This window comes from Cryptomeria japonica, chromosome 3, assembly GCF_030272615.1.
Source record: "Cryptomeria japonica chromosome 3, Sugi_1.0, whole genome shotgun sequence".
NCBI classification, from domain to species: domain Eukaryota; kingdom Viridiplantae; phylum Streptophyta; class Pinopsida; order Cupressales; family Cupressaceae; genus Cryptomeria; species Cryptomeria japonica.
Genome location: NC_081407.1, coordinates 710,940,951 through 710,966,314, shown reverse-complemented (window position 1 = coordinate 710,966,314; position 25,364 = coordinate 710,940,951). Strand labels below are relative to the sequence as shown.

Below are 25,364 nucleotides of genomic sequence, written 5' to 3'. Positions count from 1 at the left end.
TGAAAGCCCTTCGAAACATCCTTCCAATATATACATAAAATTTATATATAGATTGGGTTTGACTTGTAGACAATAAAAATGGATTCTTATATTTGGCTTTACCATTCTAAAAATGTATTTATATTTGGTTAGTGTCAAATTTAGAGCTAGCCAAATGAAAATTTGCATTTTTCACATTGTTTTCACCTCCCACCCTAGAACTCCCCCCTACCCTCTTTCCTTCTCTCCCCTCTATCTGTCAATGTCCCTCCCTATTGCAAACATAAAATGAGCATATTGGTATTAGAATTTGTTTAATTCTTGATCCAGAGTTTTTAGTTGCATTTGCATTCCTATAAATGGATGCATGTTTGATTTGAAAATATCACTTCTTTGAAATTTTATTGCACAAACATCCGCAAGATAAATGACCAATTGACCTCATATATTATACAAATATATAGAAAAAATAGACCATTTTTTTCCTCCATTGACCTTCAACACCTCTTCCCCATACCCATTGCTTATCAAGGTGCAATTGGTAATCATTCATCATGAAAAGTGACATGTTGAAATCGTCGGCCGTTGCATCACTGAAGTTTTCAGCAAATAACTGTAAATAAATGTGCTTTTCTATTCGTTTGGAGGCTGAGTTTTTAATGAGAGAAATGTGAAGTAACAAATGTCAAAATCTTGTACCGACTCAGAGGGAACCACTGCAGATTCCAGTTACGGATGTACTGTTAGTAGCCATAACTTTTCAGAGGTTAAAATCCATCCTGTTCGTTACGAAGCATTCCATCTCTATAGCGTGTTTGATCAGGGATAAAATTCGCGAATCTCTTATTACAGACCAAACGCGGTGAATGAAATACATGTGTAAATTCGTTGGACTTCATCCTCGAAATATCGAAAGCTCAGTAGTCATCGCCATTACAGCACAACCTAAGCTGGAAATCAGAAAAACCTTCAAGATCATCCAGTAGTTGACTTCCCGAGGAGTTCCGTCGATATGCCCATGGAGTGTTTAAATAGATCGAATAAATGCCTTAATTGTATTATTCTAAAAAAATCTATCCTTAATCTAATTATTCATAAATTCCAGACTTGTGGCAATATGTCTAATGACGGAGAAGAAATGAGATTTAGAGGCGTGAGAAAGAGGAAATGGGAAAAATATGTGGCCGAAAATACGTCAGGAAAGAGATCGCGCAAGTCGCTGGGGTCATACTTCACTCCTCAAGCTGCAGCTCGAGCTTATGACACTGCCCTCTTGTGCCTGCGAGAGCCCAACGCTTCCTCTTTGAGTTTTCCAGACTCTCAGTTCAACTCAACTGTATTGGAGATGGCAGCTGCACAGAGCAGTCCTTCACCCGACGTTATTCGAACAGCAGCCATTGCGGTTGGGTCTGAATTCGACACTGTCCTTGTGTTGAGAAACATGTGTCTCAACCTTGCAGTCTTTTTCTGGAAAATTCCAAAATTTGTTTGAGGTAGTTTTCCACATGTTTATGCATTGGAAAATGGTTAGTGAGTTGTTAAAAATGAGTCTTGTCCATAGTAGAATATAGGTGGGCCATTTTTAGAGCCTTAATGACTGATTTTGTGACTTTTAAGAGGGTCTAAGCTAGGGCACAAAATTATGAACGGGATTACTATTTTAACCTGGTTGTTTTTCCATTTTGGAAATGTAAATGTCAAAAATGGGCACCATGTGGCATGGTGGTTAAGCCCATGGTTTTGTAAAACCACAAGTGGTTTCCAGGTTGTAAAATCACTATAAAAGGAGGGCTTGGGGAGGAGTTTGATAATTGAGTTTTTGCAAGACTGGATGCTAGAAGGAGTTTCTCTGAGTTCGAGTTGTGGTGATGCGCTCCTGTAAGAACTTGCATTGCAAGTTTATTGTAATCAGCTTGATTTGATAATACATTGTGCGAGTTTTGGAGGGTGGGATTTTTCTCCCAGAAGGGTTTCCCCACGGTAATCACTGTGTTATGTGTTCATTGCTATTTTGTTTATGCTTTATTGTGCATTTCTTGATATCTTAGTAATATTTAAGTTGAAAGTTGCATAACCGTCCTCTCAAGATTAGCGTAGGAAGCATTTCTGCACACCTTTGCTTCCTTACAAGTGGTATCAAAGCCTGGCCAGTTTTGGTTCTATTTGTTGGGTACAAGGTCTTTTGAGCTAATCAAGGTTTGAGTGGGAGCTTGTGCAGAGTTTTTCATTTCTATATTGCAGGATCGTAAAGATGGCAAGTATGTCAGGGAGGATTGATGTAGAGAAGTTTTCTGACACAAACTTTGAGATGTGGAAGTTGAAGATGGAAGATCTGTTGATTGATCAAGATCTATGGCATGCGATTGATGAAAATAAGCATACGCCCGCAGATCCGACTTTAGCTGCACAATATGATGTAATGGATAGAAAAGTTAAAGGTCTCATAAGATTGTGCCTTGCAGACTCAATTTTGATTAATGTCTACGAAGAATCTACTGCAAAGAAGCTTTGGAAGAAGCTAAGTGAGATCTACCAAGCGAAATCACTTGTGAACAAGATCTTCTTAAGGAAGAAATTGTATTCTTTGAGAATGGAAGAAGGTGGACAAATTTCTGAGCATCTGGAAAGCTTTAATATGTTGGTAACTCAGTTGACCTCGGTTGGGGTGCCAATGGATGAAGAAGAAAGATGCCAAATCTTTCTATGTTCGTTGCCAGACTCATGGGACAGCCTTGTTATAGCCATAGGGAGCACTGTAGTCATCTTGAAGATGGAGGATGTTGTTGGTTCTCTACTTTCTGAGGAGATGAGAAGGAAGGTTTCTCTGAATGCCAAAGAGGCTCTGAGTGTTTAAGGAAGACCAAAAGAAAGAGGCAAGAACGGAAAGCAGCATGGCCGTTCTAAGTCCAAGAATAAGGGGAGATCAAAATCTCCTGTTATGTCCAAGGTAATTTGCTGGAATTGTGGAAAGCCCAGACATTTCTGAAAGGACTGCAAAGAAGAGAAGAAAAAGAAGAAGAAAAAACAAGATTCTGATTCTGAGTCCGAGAAGGAAGATGGAGATGCTTTCATCGTAGCCTTGGCTACTCGTGTAGGTGACAATGCATGGTTAATAGACTTAGGTGCATCTTTCCACATGACTCCTAATAGAAATTGGTTTAGTAAGTATGAAAATTTTGATAGTGGTAAGGTGTATTTGGGTGATAACTCAGTACTTGATATTGTTGGTCATGGAAGTATTCGTGTGAAATTTTCTGATGGTAGAATTAGAAGATTTGATGGTGTCTTGCATATCCCAGGACTAGCAAGGAATTTGTTATCTGTTAGCAAGCTAATAGATGCGGGTGTGCATGTACAGTTTTCTGAAGCAAGTGTGAAAATGGTAAGAGCTGCTATGGTGATAGCAAGAGGAAGCAAAATGGGTACATTGTACCAGCTTGATGCATGCACAGTTGAGTGCAATAGCACTTCTGATAAGACTATGATAAAGACTATGTTGGAAAAGGAGAGGGTTTCTTTTTAAACAGATGGTCGTGGTTTTTGGGTACCCAAGGGTGCTTTGTCTACCAAATCAAAGTTGCTTGCAGAGAAGAACATGTTATGGCACCAGAGACTTGGCCACATAGGTGAGAAGGGTCTACAGACCTTGAAAAATAAGAACCTTGTTGATGGGTTGAATGATTGCAATCTTGAATTTGATTTTTGTGAGCATTGTATTTATGGAAAATAAAACCACATTCAGTTTTACTCCAGTTCTTATAAGTCTTCAAGTGTTTTGGATCTAATCCATTTGGATGTATTTGGTCCAGTTGATGTTTCTTCTATTGGTAAATCAGTTTATTATGTTTCTTTCATTGATGATTTCAGTAGAAGAACATGGGTTTATTTTCTTAAGAGTAAAGCTGAAGTTTTCAGTCGTTTCAAAGAATTTAAAGCAATGGTTGAGTTGCAGATTGGAAAGAAGATAAAATGTTTAAGGACAGATAATGGTGGTGAATATTGCTTCAATGATTTTGACACATTTTGTAAAGATTGTGGTATTAAAAGAGAGAAGACAACTCCATATTCTCCACAATAGAATGGAGTTGCAGAAATAATGAACAGGACCTTGATGGAGAAGGCTAGGAGTATGCTGAGTGGAGTTGGACTAGAACAAAAGTTCTGGGCTGAAGTTGTAGCCACTGCTTGCTACCTGATAAACAGGTCTCCTACATCAGCTCTTGTTGATAAGATGCCAATGGAAGCGTGGTCGGGCCACAAGCATTCACTTAGACATCTGAGAGTGTTCGGTTGCAAAGCATATGCTCATGTGCCAAAGGAGAAGCGGACAAAATTGGACAACAAAGCTATTAAATGTATTTTCATCGGATACAGCTATGGTGTAAAAGGATACAAGATTTGGAATCCTATTGAACAAAAGTTATTTTATTCAAGAAGTGTTATTTTTAGAGAAACTAAGCCTTCTTCTATTACAGTGCAGCCAGAATAAACAAAACAAAAGAAAGATGTGATTCAACTACCTGTTACACCGGAGAAAGTTGAATAAAGGCTCTTAGAAAGACAAGAAGTCGAGGAGAGCTTTATGAGTTTTGAATCATTAGAGGAAGAAGAGGTACTTGAAGCTGAACCTAAACCAGATCTTGGTTGAAGGTCTACTAGACAAAGGAAACCACCTGAAAGGTATGGGTATTCTCCTAATGATTGGAGATGCATATTTGCATTGAATGCTAACATTGATGAACCGAGATCTGTAGAAGAGGCTCTTGGTATGAATGATTCAGAGTCTTGGAAAATAGCCATGGATGAAGAAATGGCAGCTCTTAAGAGGAATGAAACATGGGACCTTGTACCATTGCTTGAAGGACGAAAGCCTATTGGTTGTAAATGGGTGTTTAAGAGGAAGATGGGTTCAGATGGAAGCATTGAGAAGTATAAAGCATGTTTGGCTGCAAAAGGTTACTCTCAGGTTGAGGGAGTAGATTATGGTGAGATTTTTTCTCCAGTAGCCAAAATGACATCCATTAGATTTTTACTTTCTATTGCAGCGTCCTATGATCTAGAGATTGAGCAAATGGATGTGAAAATAGCTTTCCTTCATGGAGATTTGGAGGAAGAAATTTACATGACACAGCCAGAGCACTATGTGATGAAAGGTAAAAGTCATTTGGCCTGTAAGTTGAAGAAATCCTTGTATGGTTTAAAACAGAGTCCTAGGATGTGGTACCAGAAGTTTGATACATATGTGTTGAGTTTGGGATTTGCGCGATCTAAATCTGATCACTATATATATTTTAAATCTAGTGGTGATTGTTTCTTGGTCATTGCCCTGTATGTCGATGACATGTTGTTTATTGGCAAAGGAAAAAGTTTGATTGGAGAGTTAAAATCTCAGCTCTCGATAAAGTTTGAAATGAAAGATCTTGGTGTAGCTAGGCACATTCTGGGAATGGAGATTGTAAGAGATAGACAAAATACAAAGCTTTGGCTAGGCCAGAGCAAGTATGTTGGTACTATTTTGAAAAGATTCAATATGCAGGATTCAAGACCATTGAGTGTTCCTATTACAATGGGAACAAAGCTTTCTAGTTCACAGTGTCCTACATCCCCATTGGAGATGGAAGAGATGAGTCGAGTACCATATCAAACTGCTGTTAGAAGTTTGATGTATGCTATGGTCTGTACAAGACCAGACATTGCCCAAGCAGTGGGAGTTCTTTCTCGTTATATGTCTAATCCAGGAAGAGCACATTGGGATGCAGTAAAAAGAGTTTTCGGATACTTGAGGGGTACTTTAGAGTACTTGATATGTTTTCATGGAATAGAAAATGAGCATTCCTTAGATATTCGAGGCTATGTGGATTCAGACTGGGCCGGTGATGTTGATAGAAGAAGATCCACCAGTGCATATGTGTTTACATTATTTAGTGGTGCGATCAGTTGGATGAGCAAGCGACAGGCTGTGGTCGCTTTGTCCACTACTGAGGTAGAATATATGGCAGCTACTCATGCCTATAAGGAAGCCATCTGGCTTTAGAGATTGTGTTCAGATATAGAGTTTAAACAGGGTCCAGTGACAATTTACAGTGACAGTTAGAGTGCAATCTGCCTAGTGAAGAACCCTACTTTTCATGCTAGGACCAAGCACATTGATGTACAGTATTATTTTTTGAGAGATATGATTGAGGATGGCAAGGTGAAGCTGGAAAAGGTAGAAACTTTGGTGAATGTTGTTGATGCATTAACTAAGCCCGTGAGCACAGAGAAATTCAGATGGTGTTCAGAGTCTATGGGCCTCTCGGCCCCTAGCAATTAAGTCCATGATATTTTGGATCCCCTGACTCTTGCAAGGTGTTCGACAAGTGGGAGAATGTTGAGAAACACGTGTCTCAACCTTGCAGTATTTTTCTGCAAAATTCCAAAATTTGTTTGAGGTAGTTTTCCACATGTTTATGCATTGGAAAATGGTTAGTGAGTTGTTAAAAATGAGTCTTGTCCATAGTAGAATATAGGTGGGCCATTTTTAGAGCCTTAATGACTGATTTTGTGACTTTTAAGAGGGTCTAAGCTAGGGGACAAAATTATGGATGGGATTACTATTTTAACCTGGTTGTTTTTCCATTTTGGAAATGTAAATGTTAAAAATGGGCACCATGTGGCATGGTGGTTAAGCCCATGGTTTTGTAAAACCACAAGTGGTTTCCAGGTTGTAAAATCACTATAAAAGGAGGGCTTGGGGAGGAGTTTGATAATTGAGTTTTTGCAAGACTGGATGCTAGAAGGAGTCTCTCTGAGTTTGAGTTGTGGTGATGCGCTCCTGTAAGAACTTGCATTGCAAGTGTATTGTAATCAGCTTGATTTGATAATACATTGTGCGAGTTTTGGAGGGTGGGATTTTTCTCCCAGAAGGGTTTCCCCATGGTAATCACTATGTTATGTGTTCGTTGCTATTTAGATTATGCTTTATTGTTCATTTCTTGATATCTTAGTAATATTTAAGTTGAAAGTTGCATAACTATCCTCTCAAGATTAGCGTAGGAAGTGTTTCCGCACACCTTTGCTTCCTTATATCCTGCATGATACCATCACAATGCGGAAGCCGGGCCTAGTGCGGACAACGAAGCCTCAACCAATTTTGGCCAAAGCGTTGATGATCCAAAGGTTGTAGATAAAGTGGAGGAAGAAGAAGATATGTGTGAGGCGAATTATACAAAATATCTTCTACAATCTCCAAAGGAATAATCATAGGAGGAGAGGGTTCAGATGTCCCTACTTTTGCCTGAGCCTTTCGATTCATCTGAAATCATCTCTGATTTATGGACATTTGATGAAACCACTTTCCTAGTTAAACCTCCTACTTAAATATGCATCTAAATCCAAAGTTTTACTATAGTAGGCTAGAATTCGATAATGATTGCATAATAATTTAGTAGTTTTACTCAATTCAGTTCACCAATATAGTAAACATTATTATCAGTAGTCATGTTTAGCGAAACTCCATTATTAAAAGTTGTTGACCTGTCCCAAATAATAGGTCAAGTTTTTCACCATAGACGGAGATGGGCCATTAATGATGTCCAATCCCTGCGTGTTTGTACCTAAAATTCTGTAGTTGATGAGCCTGTTTCTACAATCTTTTATCCGGCTAAAGCTATTCTGGCTCCAAAATAGATCTTTCATACACTATGATAGCGACGTGTTAGTCAATCGCAGTCATTTATTGCAAAATTGATGGTGTAAAACATGCGACTAACATGCATGTTAGTCAATCCGTACTGCCGTTTTGGAGCCAGAATAGACACGTCCCTTTTACCCTACTTGTAGTTATGGGATTTAGTCTCCAATTCATTTATCCTATGTTTTTATATTTAATTAAATAAATAATTAAATGTTTGTTAAGATAAATCTTGATATAAATATATTAAAATTTATGATGGAGATATTTTATAACTTCATTATTATATTGTTAAAAATATAGTAAATACTTTTTTACTTTAAATAAAATATTATAACTTCCAAATGTAAATGTGCTATTATATGAAATAGGATGTTCATGTGAATAAATATATTTTTATATGAACATATTATTATTATCAATTTATCAATTACTATTAGAACATAGTATTTTTAGCTCAAATATTGGTGTAGATGATGTATAAAATATAATGACGACTAGTAAATTGTCACAAACATTGATATAAATAATTAGGTAAGATGTAAGATTCTAGTATAGTAATCATGGATGTATGATGCACATGATAAGATATATAATTGGATCGATGAGAATTTGGTACTATTATAGAAGGTGTCAACATAAATGGGGATTGAGGTAAAATTGTTAATTCATGAGTATCTATGGAGAACGGACATGAGGGTCTAAATGAGCCAAGTAAATGTGTTTATTGATTATAGTGTATTGAGAACATTGAGAAAATGAAGAAGATGGTGATGAAGTATGTGAATCCTCATCCTCTGAAAGTGAATTATGTGGAGGTGAAAACTTATGAGTTAAATATGAGGTTGTGTCATTTGAGTCACTATAATTTGATTCAACTATGGAGGATGGATGAAGAGGATAAGTGACCAAGTTAAAATAACTTTCCTCATGGTTGTGAATGATGAAAATGTGAATCTAAATAATGTGAAAATAATGCAATCCAAGATCCAAAACCCACATTCACACTCAGTCAATAAAGTCTAAGATCTACATGTAAAATCAAATGTTAAACAATAATACCTTAGCAAAGTCCTTAGATTTCTCCATTGTTACTTGATATTTGTTTTAATGGTTGATGTAGGTTTTCTCTTGAATTTGGTAGCATAACCTTGATAATGATATGATAAGATGAAGGGGACTCGAGCCATGCTTCTAAGATAGATAACTTTCCAAGGAGCAAATTATATTACATTGGATACTACAAAGTATCACTTTAAATAGAAACACAAAGTTTACTAACATTTTTTGGAGTACATTGATGAAAATATTTAGAATATTTTCAACATAATAAAAAATTATTTTAGCATATCATTTTAAGATATCAATATGACCTCTTATCTATCTACAATTAAGGTTTGGACCTTTGACTCATCAAGGAACAAACAACATCAACGCATCTATTGAGAAGTGTCCTTAAAATAAAAGTTTAAATATTTGATCAACACTATATTATGGAATTCCCATCAAGAGAGACCAATGCATAGGTAGTGTTGTATTGTAGGTATATTTCTTGTTGCTATGGGATTTTGTTTCATAACATACTTAGAATATTTATTATTTATTATTATTCCACATGTGAATTAACATATTAAGAGTTTTTTCTTTAAATGGATGCTTACATGAACACATAAGAACCTATGGATGACATGTTAAAAAAATAAATACATTCATTATCAAGTGTAATAAATATTTTTTGTCTTTATATAAGTTATCATAACTATCCAAAATAGGATGTAATAACTCTCCAAAATAAAATGTCATAGTAACTATCACATATAAGTGTCATATATAAAATAAGATTTTTGATGTGAACAAGTATTGTCTCTTATATGAATAAATATTGGTTTTATGTGTATAAATACTAGAATGATATTATACTTTATTCTATATGTTTTTCATGTGACAAATGTAAAAGATGAATACAAAATATATGATATATTTTATCATGAGACAAAAATATAATAATATATAATATAAACATTTTGCAAGATTGAATCCCATTACTAAACTTACACAAAAAGATTGTAGAAATGCTAAGTGTGTATTTCTTCCATTGTGGATCCTACATCATATCAGCTACAAAATTTCATGTACAAGAGTGGCAGGGATTAGACAACATTGATAGCCCATCTCCTTCCATACTAACAAACCTTACATATTTATTGGCACATTTTTAAAACTTTTAATAATGGTGGTTCAATAAACATGAGTATTGATAACAATATCCTTAACTTATTTTGCATTCAGGTGCCAATTTCAGCCTCTAATATAGTTTTTTTTTTGATTTATATGTATATTAAGTAGGAGGATTTACTATTGGATCATCAAGAAAATCGCTACATGTAATGTGCCCCAATTAGGGCATATTTCAGATGGATTGTAAGGTTGCATCATATCCTTTTCCTTAGGCAAACTAGGCACTTCCGAACCCTCTCTTGAAAAGATATTTCGTCTGGAGATTGTAGAAGGTATTTCACATCACTAGGCTCATACATATATTCTTCTTTCTTGGCCATCTCTTTAATTTGTGGATCTTTGAAACCATGGCCAAAGTAGGTTAAGGTTTCTCCATCAACACTAGGCTCTATCTCTACATTACCATGGTATCTCACAAGAACAATGGAAAACTCTTACCCAATTGCAAGGAAAGTTATCCAAATTGTTGAGACTGTGAAGTCCAATGGTAATTTGACCATTCCTTTTCTCTTCTCCATATCTCTTCATATTTGAAGACAAAAACATTTGTATATAATAATAAGCACAAATCATGTATGGTGTGTTGATGTGACAATAAATAAAGATAATCCCTTGTTATAGATGTAGCCTTTTATGGTGAACCATGTAATTTGCTATGTTATGTGTTCTTTTTTATTTCTCTAGTTTAGTTTTATTGTTTATTATTATTTTATTTACTCTTTATATGTAACAATTGGCATCAAATCTTGGTTAGAGCCAAGGAGAAGTTGTGAAGAAATTGAGGAGAGATGGAAGAAGTAGATAAATGGAGAATTGGAAAATTCTTAGGAGAATCTACAATTGATGTTTGGGTGTTCGATTTGGAATCTTTGTTTCATGCCACTTTGTATAAGGAGTATTTCAAAAATATACAAATTGTTGACTTTCGTTAGGTTTATATTGGTTAGGATAAATCATGTGATATTGTTGGCAAAGGGGATATTATATTGAAACTAAAAAATTGAAATAGTTGGCTTCTACAGAATGTTAGATGTGTTCCCTAGCTCAAACAAAATTTAATCTCAATTGGACAATTGATTTCTCAATGATGTGAAGTCACTTTTGAATCTTATAGATGCAAAGTAACATTAGGGGCCTTGGTAATTTCTTAGGGAAGTAAATTAAGCTATTTTTATGTAGTAAAGAGCCACATTGAAGTGGGAGTTGTCCATCCTATGTCGGTTCTTTCATTACCTAATCTCAATCATTGTGTGAAGCCTTGGGCTCTTGAAAGAGGTTTTTGGAACAATCTGATTGAATTATCAAGGAATTTGAGAGCCTGTTGGAATCTAATAGTGACATGGATTGTCTAAACCAGGGAACTAGTGATGGAGATATTCCTATCATTGGCAATCTTCCTATTGTAGCTAAGTTTGAGAAGCATGAAGGTGTTGTAGGAACTTTGTCTAATGAAGAGTGGTATAGTATACTAGAAATTAGGGGTTATTCATTAAAAAATAAGAAGACTAAAGAGTGGAAGAATAAAGTTCAGGGTAAGAGTGAAAATGAAACTGTGTCATTTTGAGCTATGAGGAATGATGTTAAAAGACGAGAAATTAAGGAAATTGAAGTAGAGGTTGAGGCGGATATTGAGGTTGAGGCTATATTGGATAGCAGACGGCCTTGCAGAGGGGAGGAAGGAGGACTGTTTAGTTCTGATTTTGAGCACTCCGCTAAGAAGGTGAATGTGCACATGGAAATGGGAACGAGTCCTATCATGGAGGCTGTGTTTCAGAGCCCCATCGTCGCCACTGTCACGCCGCCTCCACCTCCACCTCCACTTCCACCTCCACCTCCTCGGCAATGGCGCTAAGACTAAAAAATTGCCAATTCCTGAGAAAGGATCTGCTTCTTGTGCATTTGGCCAAAAGAGGTTAGGATCCTCATTTGGAGGTGAAAGAGATAGTGTCCGAAGGGAATAATTGCTTTTTGTTCTAGAAATAAACAAGGAGGTATTGGCTGCACATGTGGAAGCATATAATATGTTTTGTCAACTGTTGGAGCGTTAGTGATTCCTTAAATCTAATTTTTCAAATGTAGGAGCGTTAGGGAATCCTTGTAAATTAAGAATCGTAGGTACTCTCCATAATAAAGGGGTAATTACCAGGTGAACTGCCGCTCACTGGATTGGTCCGGAAATTGAGTGGCAATTAATTGATGAATTTGATTTATAGACGAACTCCTCTCTTCATTCTCCACATTATATTTATTTTTGTCGACCACGTTGACATGTATTTTTTTTTCCTTGAGTTTATCAAGGACTCTGCCATGCATCGTTGATTCTGGGGAAGATTTGTAAAATTGTGACCTTTTCAATCTCCTTTTTTACTGGTTTATGCCTAACAAAAAGTTTTAAAATCGGTATAAGAAATCCTTTGTAATAAATCGGATCTGAATTCGACAGTGTTCCTGCAAGATACCATGACAACGCGGAGGCGGGGCCCATTGCGGACAAGGAAGCCTCAACCCATTTTGGCCAAGGCGTTGATGATCCAAAGGTTGCAGATAAAATGAAGGAAGAAGAAGATATGTGTTAACAGAATGATGCAAAATATCTTCTACAATCTCCAAAGCAAATATCATTTGAGGAGAGGGTTCAGATGTCCGTAATTTTGGCTGAGGAATAGGAGACGATTCAGCCTTACGATTCATCTGAAATCTTCCCTGATTTAGGGACATTGGCTGAAACCACTTTCCAGGCGACACCAGCAAAACCTCCTACTTAAATATACATCTAAATTCAAACTTTTACTATGTTAGAAGCTCGAATTAGGTAGTAAATGCATAAAGAGTTACGCATTTACTCAATTCAGTTCACCCAAATAGTAAACATTATTATCAGTAGTGATCTTTATCGAAACTCCATTATTAAAAGTTGTTGACCTTTCGCAAATAATATGTTAAGTTTGTCAGCATAGATGGAGATGGATTCTGTAGCTGACGAGCCTGCTTCTACAATCATTTACCCTACTTGTATTTATGGGATTCAGTCTTCAATATATTTATCCTATGTTTTTATATTAATTTAATAAATAATTAAGTATTTGTTAAGATAAATCTTGATATAAATATATTAAAATTTATGAGCGATTTATTTTATAACCTCATACTATATTGTTAAAAATATAGAAAATATTTTTTTACTTTACATAAAATATTATAACTTTCAAATGTAAATGTGCTATCATATGAAATAGGATGTTCAAGTGAATAATTTTTTTATACGAACATACTATTCTTATGTGTTTATCAAATATTATTAGAATATAATGTATTTAGTTAAAACATTAGTGTTATGACTTATAAAATATAATGATGACTAGTAAATTGTCACAAACATTGATATAAAAAACTATGAAATAATTAAGATTCTAGTATAGTAATCATGGATGTATGGTGCATGTCATAAGATACATAATTGGATCTATGAGAATTTGTTACTATTATAAAAGGTGTCAACATAAATGATGATTGAGGTAAAATTGTTAATTCATAGTATATATGGAGAAAGACTCGAGGGTCTAAATGATCCAAATAAATGTGTTTATTGATTATAGTGTATTGAGCACATTGAGGAAATGAAGAAGATGGGGATGAAGTATGTGAATCCTCATTCTCTAAAAGTGAACCATGTGGATGTGAACACTTATGAGTTAAATAAGAGGTGGTGTCCTTTGAGTCACTATAATTTGATTCCACTATAGAGGAGGGCTGAAGTGGATAAGAGACCGAGATAAAATAGCCTTTCTCATAGTTGTGAATGATGAAAATATGAATCTAAATAATATGGAAATAATGCAATGCAATATCCAAAACTCACATTCACACATACTCAATAAACCCTAATGTTTATGCATAAAGTCAAATGATAAACAATAATTCCATAGTAAAGTCCTTAGATTGCTCGATTCTAGTGCCCCTCCATAATTCTTACTCTATGACGGTTATGATAGATACTTCAATGGAGTCTTCTCACGTCTTGATAATTCTCATTTCTTGGTTTTATCTTTCATATTTTCAGAACTTTTGCATATTAGTGGATATAGTATGATATTTATGATGATGATTATATATTTAAGGTTACTTGATGATGTTAGGGTTTACTATTGCATAGACCTTGTGATAATGCATTTCCTAGATGTTATGATTTATGTTCACTACTTATGATGTTATATCTCAATTTTGATCTTTATTTTAATTTATTATGTTATAAAGATTAGGTATTCTTAATATTAATAAATATTATATTTAATTAAGTGATATTTATATTAGATAAGTTGCAAATTATGATAATATTGTCCTTGTATTATTTATGTGTGTATTTTGAGTAAATGGGTTTGAACAATACTATTTTCCTTCCTACTTTCTAGGATGAATTATTTGATAAATAATTATGTTGTTTTTTTGGTGGCAATAAATAATTATGAACCTAAAATATTTCAAGTGGGATGTTATAAGACATGTTTATTATTAATGAGTTTGGTTTATATGATTTTATTCTTTAGTTTTGTTTGGTTGCGTCCCATACAAACACTAACTCCTATTTTTGGGAATGGTATTTGTCTAGGAAATGACATGGTTATTAGGAGAAGATGAGCTAGAGATTTCCTAGATTTTTCGAGGAAAATTGGTAAGAGATATTTGCAGTCCTATTTATGTTGATTTTTTAGGGTTTTGAAGAGGATTTTTGCGAGGTTGTTATGGGATTTTGAAAATATTTTATTGGGGATTGTTGTTGTGTATTTTATGATTGAGGAGGCTTGATGATTGGCTGGATTTTTTATTCATGAGGAGTGGATTGTGCAGGAGTTGTTCTACATCTTCTCTCTTTGAGCCTTCTCTTGTATTTCTAGGTTGGATTATTAAGCCATTTGATTTTTATGTATTGAAATGATTAATGCCTTTGGAAATATTTTTTTCTCCATTTTTTCAATGCCTGATTCCATTCTAGAAAGATTATGTATTTGTTGTTTGAAATTTGTAAGCTAGATGAAGTAGGTGTTTCCTTTGATGCATTTTTCGAGGCTATTTTTGGTGTGTTAGATCTTAGATATTTATTATGTATCTTGGGGGTTATAAAATACAAATTTTGGTAAGGGAATCACCCTTCTCAAATGGGTATCTACCACATTTTACATTTTGGTTGGTTTGGTTATCGAATATTGAACCCAAAGTCAACCATGGGCTTCTATCCTACTTCTTGTTCTAAATACACTAATACAACATGAAAATGTTCCAAAAGAAGTTTAAAATGTACCCAAAAAAGTTTTGAAAGCACTAAATGATTTTGGAAATGTAGGAATTCACCATTTTTGCTCCCTAGATTAGTTTTGGGGGTCTGAGTCAGTCGAGTTAGTCTAGAGTCTTGTTCTTGGGTTTATATCTTTTTATATACAATTTTCAAATGTTTTATGAGTGTTTTGTAATGGATTAATATTTCTCCTTTAAGTTATATGCATTTATTCATTATGGTTGGTTTATTTTGCATTCATGATGGTGCCTTCAACGCATTGAGATAAAAGAATATTATGTTGATCAAAAAGTAAGTTATAGTTTATATTTTGATATAATGTGATGTGAGTTATATGGTTCTTATGAGATCTTGTTTGAAAGGTCTTATTTATATATGGTTACTTGGATTTTTTATTCGTGATCATAGGCCCAATCCCATGCTTTAATGGTTATGAATTAGTGGATTCAGGACTTAACTCTTTTGTTGATTGAGGTCTTATGAAAGTCAAGTTTTAATTAATGAGATCATTATTTAAGAGATAAATTGTGATGAATAATTATGTGTACCTAAAATGTGTATGATATTATTGTGATCCTTTCTATTGTACCCATTTGTTAGTGTTGTCTAGGTACAAGTTAGGCAGAGTGGCTTCCAAGTGAGTGTCGACATCCAAAGTGGTTGCTATGATCACTTATTCAAAGTTTCTTTAATCAAGTGATAACATTAAACTAAATGAATGAAGGGGTAGATATAAAATACACATTAATAAGATAATTTTTGGTGCCCCATTCATGCCTTGTGTTCTCACATAAATAGAGGATGAAATCTCATGGCTTGGAGTGCTCGTTTAGACTTAGGATGAGATTGAGAAGGCCTGTATGGCAGATTGGCTTCCTTTCCTCCATGGAAGGATTGTTTGGTTCCACATATGTAGTCAAATGTGTATTATGGTCTAGAGTTTGGAGAGGGTAAAATTGACAGAACCACTCATGTTGATGCCATGTGATGACACTCTTCCCTAGTTGTAGCCTATTACCCTATCCTATGTGGTGTGGTGGAAGCCTCTAGTAGTCTATGTTATGTTGTTTTCTAGTCCTTGTGAATGTTGCATTCATGTGTTCATTGTATTTCCATTATTGTGTTAGTGTCATCCTTAGTGGTATGTTTAGTGTGTGGGGCCTTATTGTTGGATATTGTTGCTGCTAGGATATGTTGTTGTCATTAATGTCAACATATTCCTATTCCGATGTTTGTTGTGAGTTGATTTGGTTTGGTTTGTTGATAAGGATTTGTGGTTCAGTAATGAAGTATCTCTAGTATCTCTACTTCATTCTTTATTGATTCCATGATGCTATGTGGTGACTTGGTCGAGTTGTGGATTCTGGTATGAAGATTGTTCCTGTATTCTGTGGTTGACAGAGTTTTGTATTTGATCCATTGTGTTCCAGTATGATCATATCTCTGGTTGTGGATTTGGGAGAGTGGTTTGGATGTTCATGTGTATCTACATTTTAGATGGTTCATGATTTGGTGCTCTAGAAGTTATCTTTATAGTCCAAATTTCTGTTGTTGAGTGTTAGCGTGTTGATTGACGGAGATATGAGTAAGTGGTGTTGGTGCAGATATTGTGGATGGTTACAATATTCATGTGGTGTTTCCTTATCATGTCCTATTTATTTTGGTGGTCCATATTGATCCTTGTGTGTGGTATTGGCTATTTTATTGATCCGGTGATATTATTCATGATATGTAGTATTTTTGGTGGTGTAGCATGTTGTAGTTGATCTTGGCGAGATTTCTGGTGGTGATATGTGTTCAAGGATTTGGTTTAGGTCCATGCTATGTCGTCTATAGAATTGTATTGGTCTGATGGTTGATTTATGTATTGTGTGATGTAATTTTGTAATTAAGGGTTGAGGGTTTAGCCGACCTTGTAGTCAAGGTTGATGAATTGTAAAAATAGGTGTTATACTCATGTATTTTGGGTGTCTATGTGGTGTCTGCATTATCAGAGAGTGGTATATGTTTGAACAAATAAATTCATCTTTTAGTGTGGTGTATTGAGCAAAGATTTTTGGAGGGCCGACAAATGTGATTAACCAGAAGTATCACTTGGCATTGGAAGATGCTATTCTTTTAGTTCATATAATCTGGATTGTACTCCGAATATTATTGTAAGGTAGTGAACCTTCCCTGAGAGTTGGAGCCTTCTGGGTCATTGTATTTTGAGAAGTGAGCTCTAAGTAGTGTGCTTGAATGCATGTGCATTCCCCATTGTAATATTTACACATACTACTGTAGAGTATCATCTTATTGTGGGTAGGTTCCCACCATGGTTTTTCCCTTAACCAAGTTTTCCATGTCAAAAATTTTGGTGTTGTGTGTTGTTGTTATTGTCTTTATCTTTATTCTTACTACAGTTGATTACATCTGAGATTGTGCTTAATTTGTTTAATCCAGTGAAAACTAATTCACCCCTCTCTCAGTTTTCCTTCATTGTAGTTGCCAACACCGATGTCATTCTCTAAAGAATGGGGGTGGAAATTAGGGTTCCACATGGTCGGTTGGTTGATGCTTTCTTCCATTTGGATTTTTGGTGATATTTTCATGATCTTCATGGATGGACTATGTCTTCTTTAGTTACAAGTGCTTTGGAACCAAGATGTAAGTTGTATTATTTTATGTAATGTTTCATTCATCTATATAGAATAGGTTTCAATTTATATTCATTATATTATATTGACACTCTCTTTTATAAGAATATGTAATGTAAGTTTAATGTAATGATGTTAACTATGTGGTTTATTTGTGAGTTTAGATAGTATGGTTTTGGTACCATCTATTCCTTATGAATGATTAGGTTCTTAGTGAGTAGATGTTAGTTGTAATACATGAAATGATATTTCATAAGCATAGTTTCATTTATTTTTGTTTAGTTTCTACAGTTATATGATAATGTGGAAAGTAATCTTAGGAACAAATGGATTTGGGCTTTACAATGAACCTAGTTTCTAGGAGTAATCATGTTGTTTAGTTCTTATATGATATTATTTCTATGTGAAGATTTGTCTATTTATGTTAAGGAATTATGTTATGCAATGGTTAGTTTAGATTTGCTTCTTATGCTTTAGTAACTGCTAGCATTACCTTATAGTGATGTTAGGGGACCTTAGATGATGTAAGTGTTATTGTTTTAAGTTATTTCTTCTTATTCTTAGATAGGTTGTTCTCGTGTTTGATGTTATATGTAGTTCATTAACATATCTTTGTGAGCTAATCTATCTCTTCAGGAAAAAAAATATGTTTGTCCTCTTAAGGTTAGTTGGTTAGATGGTTTTTCCTCTGGAGTTCCTTAGTTGGGCATTACATTTGGTACCAGAGTTAGTGTTGCAAACACTGGGATCTTTGGTTAAGGTTGTGCCCTTAGTCTTGCATAGTGTAGTATATTATTTTTTTCTTGTGCTTGTCCTTCAATATTTCTATTTGGGAAAAGTTATTAGGACCTTGTATATTTTAGATATATTTTCTTTATTATCTCTCTCTCTCATTCTTTCCAAAAATTATAATTGTGTGTGTCATGTGTATTAATTTCTAGTGCTTACCTCCTTGATGCAAGTAATTTTTATATGATAGTATGTGCCCTTTGTTTTCCTTGTAGTTTATAGTAATTACTCGAATACTAAAGGAAGTTTAGGTATGTAATTGATCATGTTATGAGAAAATTGTATGTATCCCCTTAACCGATGCTATGTTCTTGTGACTAGCTTATTTTGTTGCAATAATGCAAGTTGCTTTATCTATGAATAGTAAGATGGTGTGCTTGTGCCTACATATGAATTTGACTTAGTAAAGATCATGATGCATATGTGGAGAACTTGCATGGAATGTATCTATATGTATATATATAGTATTTTAATGATATCCTCTCTCTATCCCCTTCTTCTCTTATCTTGATATGAAATATAAGGATATTAACTAATGATGTATTTTTTCTGATTATAACTATTATGTGTTTATATATGTGATTTTTTATGTAAGCAAAAGATTGTATAGATCTCACCTTTAGTTAGGATTTAAGACTTCTAGTTGTATTTGTAATGTTAGGAGACCTTATGAAAGGTTGGATTTGCATGTTTTAGAGTACATGGTAAGTAACCACATTGTAAAATTAAAATGATGTGTCTATAGAATTTAATCATCCTTGCATGACCTTGCATTAGTATATGTATGCATATAATGATTGTTTGGAAAATCTCTTATTCTTATCTCTATCTTGATATAAGATTCATAAGGATGTTCTTAGGGGTGTATTTGATATCTAATAGAGGTAATGAATGATTATTGATGAGTGTAATTTGGCGTGAATAGAAAGGTAAAAGTTTGGTTAGAATAAATTCTACATTGAAGGCCTAAATTAAAGCATTGTATTAATGACCCCATTTAAAAATGAATAAGTTAGGTACAATATCTTTTGCATATAGTAGATTAATATTGTTGGCAAGAGACACTATTTCGATGAAGATTGTTGCATTATAGATGTTTAGGGGTTGTCATTGATGGAAACTCAGTTTATAGATTACACCTAACGTACATAGATTTAATTTACCAGAAGTTATTTTGTTCATTGGCATAAGTCTGGAAGGTGGAACCTAGTAACTGGTAGAGCATGAGATCAATGTGCACATCTAGATTTTGGTGATGTTATTTTGGTTGTGGAGATCAAGTCAGTTGATTCAAGGTTCGAGATAGATTATCTTGTGATCTTGATATCCAGTGTTGAATTGTGTGCAAGTTTAGAGGTCCGGTATCTGGTAATTTAGGTAGAACATAGCTATCTTGGTGTAACATGTGTTGTGGAGTCATTGGGTTAACTTCGGTAATGAGTTTTGTGTCTGAGGTGATTGGGCCAACTTATGGGAAGCATATTATCATCTTGTTTTGGTCCACATTTGGATTTGTGGTCAGATTGAGATGACTTGCTGATACACATTTCATGTTTCATGTTATGTAGTTTTGGAAGCCAACTTAGTAAATGATTCTTTTTGTTGACACAGATATATAAGATCAATTTGGTTGATCATTTTTTATGTGGGTTATGTGTAAGGAAAGGATATATGAGCGAATTGGAAAGTTTGTTGAATGTGATTAAAGATCTTGGTGCTTCGATGTTTGAAAAAGTGGGAGATCAAAGAAAAATAACAAATCAATTGTAGAAGATAATATGAGCCTAACCAAAACTACAATTTGGCATATTTAGATGCTATACTTTACTTCATTCATTATTGTAATCAATTGTACTAACTTGTGAGATAGTGAGACTTCCTTCGGGTTGTAGCCTTTTTGTAATTGAGCAGTGATCTCTAAGTAGTGTGTTTGAATGCAAGTGCATTCCCCTTATGTAATATTATCATACTTTTGGCCATAGTATAATAATATTGTGGGTACTCAATCCCACCATGTTTTTTCTCTTTCTGGGTTTCCACGTCAAAATCTTGGTTTTATGGATTTGTGGTTGTCTACTTTATGTTTCTGCATTTTCCTTTCCTTCATATGCATGTGGTGGATTAAGATTCAGTTTAATAAGTTATAAACTTGCAAAACATTGATTCACCCCCCCTCTTAGTGTTTATTGATTCCAACAATTTGTATCAAAGCTTAGTTACTTGAAAGAAGCCTAATAGCTTGAGTAAGATCCGAAAGATTGAATCAATGGACTTCGGTTTGCAGAGACAACTTAGTGTGGCACTTAAAGATCTTGATGTAGCAAGAAAGGAAGTAAGTTCCCTAAAAAGAAACCTGAATGTAGTTGAAGACTTCATTGAGACCCTAAAAGATCAAGTGAGAACTTCTAGAGAAAAGAGAAAGGAATTGATGGATAAACTAAAGGAGAAAGAAGAAAAAAGAATTGACAATCAATTCCTACAAGACAAGATAGATGAATGTGAGAATTTGGCTAGGGAGAATGCAATCCTGAAGAATGAGATGTGATAGATTGTAATGAAGCTAACAAAGGAGATTGAAGACTGGAAGAAGAGTGAAAAGAATTTGACTTAGTCACTGAAGGATAGATCTTATGAATGTTGCAGATTAACATATGAGAATGATCAGTTGAAGCTTGAATTGGTGAAAAAAAGAATGGTGGATACGAACTTGAAGGCAGATCATAATTTTGAGAGATGAGCTTTCTACTGCTAATGAGTACAAAGAAAAATTCAAAGCCAATTCAGCCCTATTGGATGAGATGCTGGAAAGTCAGAGACATGGGAAAGACATGCGAGGACTTGGATTTGAGAAAGGAGAATCCTCTGGTTCTTGTCAAAATAATCATCAACAAAAGAACAAGAAATCTCAGGTAAGACAACCTAATGCCTATAAATTCAATGGTAAAAGTTTTGTTTGTTGTAAATTTGGTCATATGGCGAGTCAATGCATAAGTAAGATGAATAATTAGATGATGAGTAATGTGATGAATACTGGTCCTACCTTTATCGGTCAATGTTTCATATGCAACAATTTGGTCATAAGTCAAACAAGTGTAGAATAGTGTCAAATAATTTTTAGAATAAGAGATGCTATGCTTGTGGAATGTTTGGGAACATTTCTAACAAATGTAGGATGAGGCCACATCAGATGAATTTTAGGCCTATGGAAAGGACTTCTATTTGCTATACATGCAACAAACTTGGTCGAATTGCAAGATATGGAAGAAGAAGGAATGCTCTAGTAGATAAGAATAAATCAGATCAAAAGGGTAAAGCTAAAGTGGAAGATATTAGATATCAGCATAAGAAGATGTGGGTTAAGAAAGAAGATTCTATTGTTCAAAATGGCTCCACACCTGATTCTGGTGTAAGGACCTCATCTAGTAGCTAAAGCCAAATTCCTTAGGAGGAATATTTTCATGCAGATCTTTAGAACCCCCTTTCAGAGATCTGTAACCAACCAGTGATGGTTGCAGATAATGGAGACTAGCCGTGCAAATGATATCCGAAATAGCTCATGACGGTTTGAGATTCCAATGGGTGAATTCATGAAAAATAGAGTATCCAAAAGTCTTTAGGGTTTTCCATTTATTAAAACTTAAAGTTAGGTTTTCAGAAGATAAAAAGGCATTTCAATCATTCATTTATCACATTGCGAGAAAAGAATAATAGTAGAAGATCAAAGCGAACGATATTGGGCAGTAATAACCGAGCTAGAAGCAATCAATTAAAGATTTCTTGCATCCGATTTAGAATCAAATGGTATTTTTCATTTATGAGTTATCTTTGCATACCCTTATTTCGAAATGGCATCTGCATCTGCATATGGTATTGCAACTCCATTGGTGGTAGAAATTATTGAGAGAGCAAGGCCTATATTCAAGAGGTATCCATTCAAATCTGTCAAAGCTAATCAGGAAGGTGCTTTTTCCTCTTTTCTTATATAACAAAGACATTAGGGAATATATCCACTACGACATTGAGGAGCTTAGAAATACAAATATGCTCTCACTTTAGACCAAGTATATGATAGATGGATTTGGAAATATGAAGCCAAAATTCAAGTCATTAAATGATAAGGGTTTCATCCAATTCATTCATTTCCCAGTATTTGATGAACCCGAATGGGTTTGATATATCTTGAGAAGAATTCATGATGAGTTCATATGGCTGGACCGACCTCACAAAATCACCAAGTAAGCCATTCAAGCAATTACCTATTTAAATACAACTGATGAGATCCCCAGATTGAGGAAAGTTCAGAATACAATAGTAACAAAGGTTACCAGATCCCAGCATGATAGTTGGTCAATGACTATCAATGATATCATAGAGCATGATGTTAGATTTTCTTCAATGGTGACTAGATATAAAGTGTATCAATCACGTAGGAAGAACTTTGTATCCGACATTGCTATATTTGCAACCTATGAGATTCTTAAGGAGGACAAAAGGTATGATCTTTGTGTAGTTCTTCTTAGTGAGCTATTGAGTAATCTTAAGAAGATAAAGTAGGACAAGAAGCATGTTTTCAAATTTAGTTCTTTGATTGTTTGCTTAGCACTGTATTTCCTAAATCAAATCCCCAGTATTGTAAAGATTCAATGGGCTTATGATAAACTAGTGGTTATTCAAGTCAAAGAAGGTTTACAAGGTCTACGTGATACAGTTGCACATAAATATTCTAGGTGGGATATTTCAAATCCTTTCAAGCCATGATGCAAGGGAAAGGATCCCTAAGGACGTTGTTGAGAAATATGAGAAAACCATCTACTTTATGGTTGATAAAGACTAATATCACATGGAGGCAGTTGAGCCAAGAACTATCTAGATCATGTCCATGGGGTATGAGGTAGATGCAACCACACTTGATGCATATGCTTAACACCTATTGAGTCGACCGATGGATAATAAGGAGGAAAGGTTTGATACCTGTAAAGAAAAAGACTTTACTTACACAAGAAATTTATAGGACCGACAAGGAAGAGGAAAGTAAGAATGGAGGTTGAGGAGTTAGTAGTACAAATGGGTATATCTAAGGAGGATGTACAAAGGGAAAGAGAACAAAATATACCAAAGTAGGAGGACATGGTAAAGCCCAAGAAGTTTAAACTTGTTTCCAGCCTTCTGAAGGAATGAAAGCCAAGACAGTCTCAGTTTGCACCTACCTCTGGTATTCAAAAGCATGTTCCTCCACCCAAGTCACAAACAACAACATCATTTGGTGGAGTGGAAAAGAGAAAGAAGGAGAAGCCAACAAGAAAATATGTGGTTGCTGAGGAAGAGACTAAATCGGATGAAGAGGTCAGGGAAGTAAAGAAGACAACCACTTATGCTAGAGTGGTGAAGAAACCTCAGCTTGGTGGTGCCCAACAATCAAAGAAGCCTAGAATAGAATCTGAGTCATTGAAGCAGTCATTGGTAAGGAGGGACCTCAAAGAGATCAATCTGGACCGACTAGAAAGAGTAAACACAATGAAAACACAAAGATATGATGGAGGCAATACATAATAGATTGATTAATTGCATGAAATTTGATTACATCCAACTGGTAACAATCGGGTTACAACATACCGACACACAAGCCTAGTAGAATAGGTCATAACTAGGACCTTGAATGGAAAGATCTATCTTCTATGTACAGTCTAGCTATATGATTCTCCTATTTATTGCATTCTAAAGAATAACTACAAATATATATCGATCGACAGGATCTAGTCGACCCAAAATTGATCAAAACCCGAAGAACAAGACCTAACATGAAAATAACAAAGGTTGGCCTCTGCCAAGAGATTCCTCTGGAAAATACAAAGGATGAAATGTAGAAGGTCGACCACATGCCAAGGAAAATCAAAATCAACACCCAGGGCTCTGCAAGCTTCAGAATGGGTTCTGATAGATCACTAGAATAGGTCTCAGGCAACTGATAACAAAGAACTATCAATCTGGTAATAAGAAACTGTCATGGAAACCTGTAGCGATGTCTTGATGGAAAGTGATCCAAATGCGATGCAGTCTGAAAGAAAGAAAGATGATCAAGTATTTAAGTAGAATCCAACTCCATAGGATCTGGTGAGCTAAAACTGGGATACATAGAAAGGAAAAATGAAACTACAAACAAAAAGAAAAACATAAAGGAAAATGTTTTTAGTTGATGAAAGATTGTTGTGAACCAGGGATACTCTTGCATCAGAAATCTGAGGTTATTGAAAAAGTGTGCCTCTCACTTTGTTGGGGTTAGAGGAAAACCAAGGCGGTCTGCTGCCTGAGAAATCCAAGATGAATCTTTAACTGGTTTGTCCTTCGATGTCATAAGATATTCCTTATACTGACTGCTCCGGGTACTATGCCTAATCCTACTATCCAAAATCTCTTCAATTCGATCTGGTTCCTTTCGGGGTAACTATTTATCCAAGTTTGCAACACTGTCCTTACTGAATTCTGGTTCAGGGTACTCATGAAGATCTGCAATGTTGAATACAGGTGAAATACTTGGAATATCTTGTATCTCGACTTCATATGCATTTCTAGAATTGAACTTCCTCAAAATCCTATAGGGTCCAAACTTCTTCATCTGTAACTTATTATAAGTTCTGATTGGGAATCTCTCTTTTCTCAGATATACCATCACTTCATCGCCAACTTCAAATTCCTTATGTCTCCTCTTCTCATCTACCTTCTCCTTATATTTTCTCTTCATGTCTTTTAAATGTTGTTTAAC

General features: G+C 34.9%; 1 protein-coding gene across 1 annotated transcript; it reads left to right on the top strand.

Annotated features, from left to right (window-relative positions):
- Positions 1-1,096: 1,096 nt before the first annotated feature.
- Positions 1,097-11,453, top strand: LOC131069201 (ethylene-responsive transcription factor ERF010-like). The gene is made up of 2 exons (XM_058004559.1): positions 1,097-1,381; positions 11,247-11,453. Exons 1-2 carry the CDS (start codon positions 1,097-1,099, stop codon positions 11,451-11,453), a joined length of 492 nt encoding a protein of 163 aa, XP_057860542.1.
- The last annotated feature ends 13,911 nt before the right edge of the window (positions 11,454-25,364 follow it).

Bases quoted from the DNA above. Each gene is read 5' to 3' on its own strand.
- LOC131069201 (XM_058004559.1), top strand. From the start codon at position 1,097: ATGTCTAATGACGGAGAAGAAATGAGATTTAGAGGCGTGAGAAAGAGG. The intron at 1,382-11,246 runs GTTGGGTCTGAA...TGTCTAAACCAG, and splicing joins TTCGAACAGCAGCCATTGCG to GGAACTAGTGATGGAGATAT.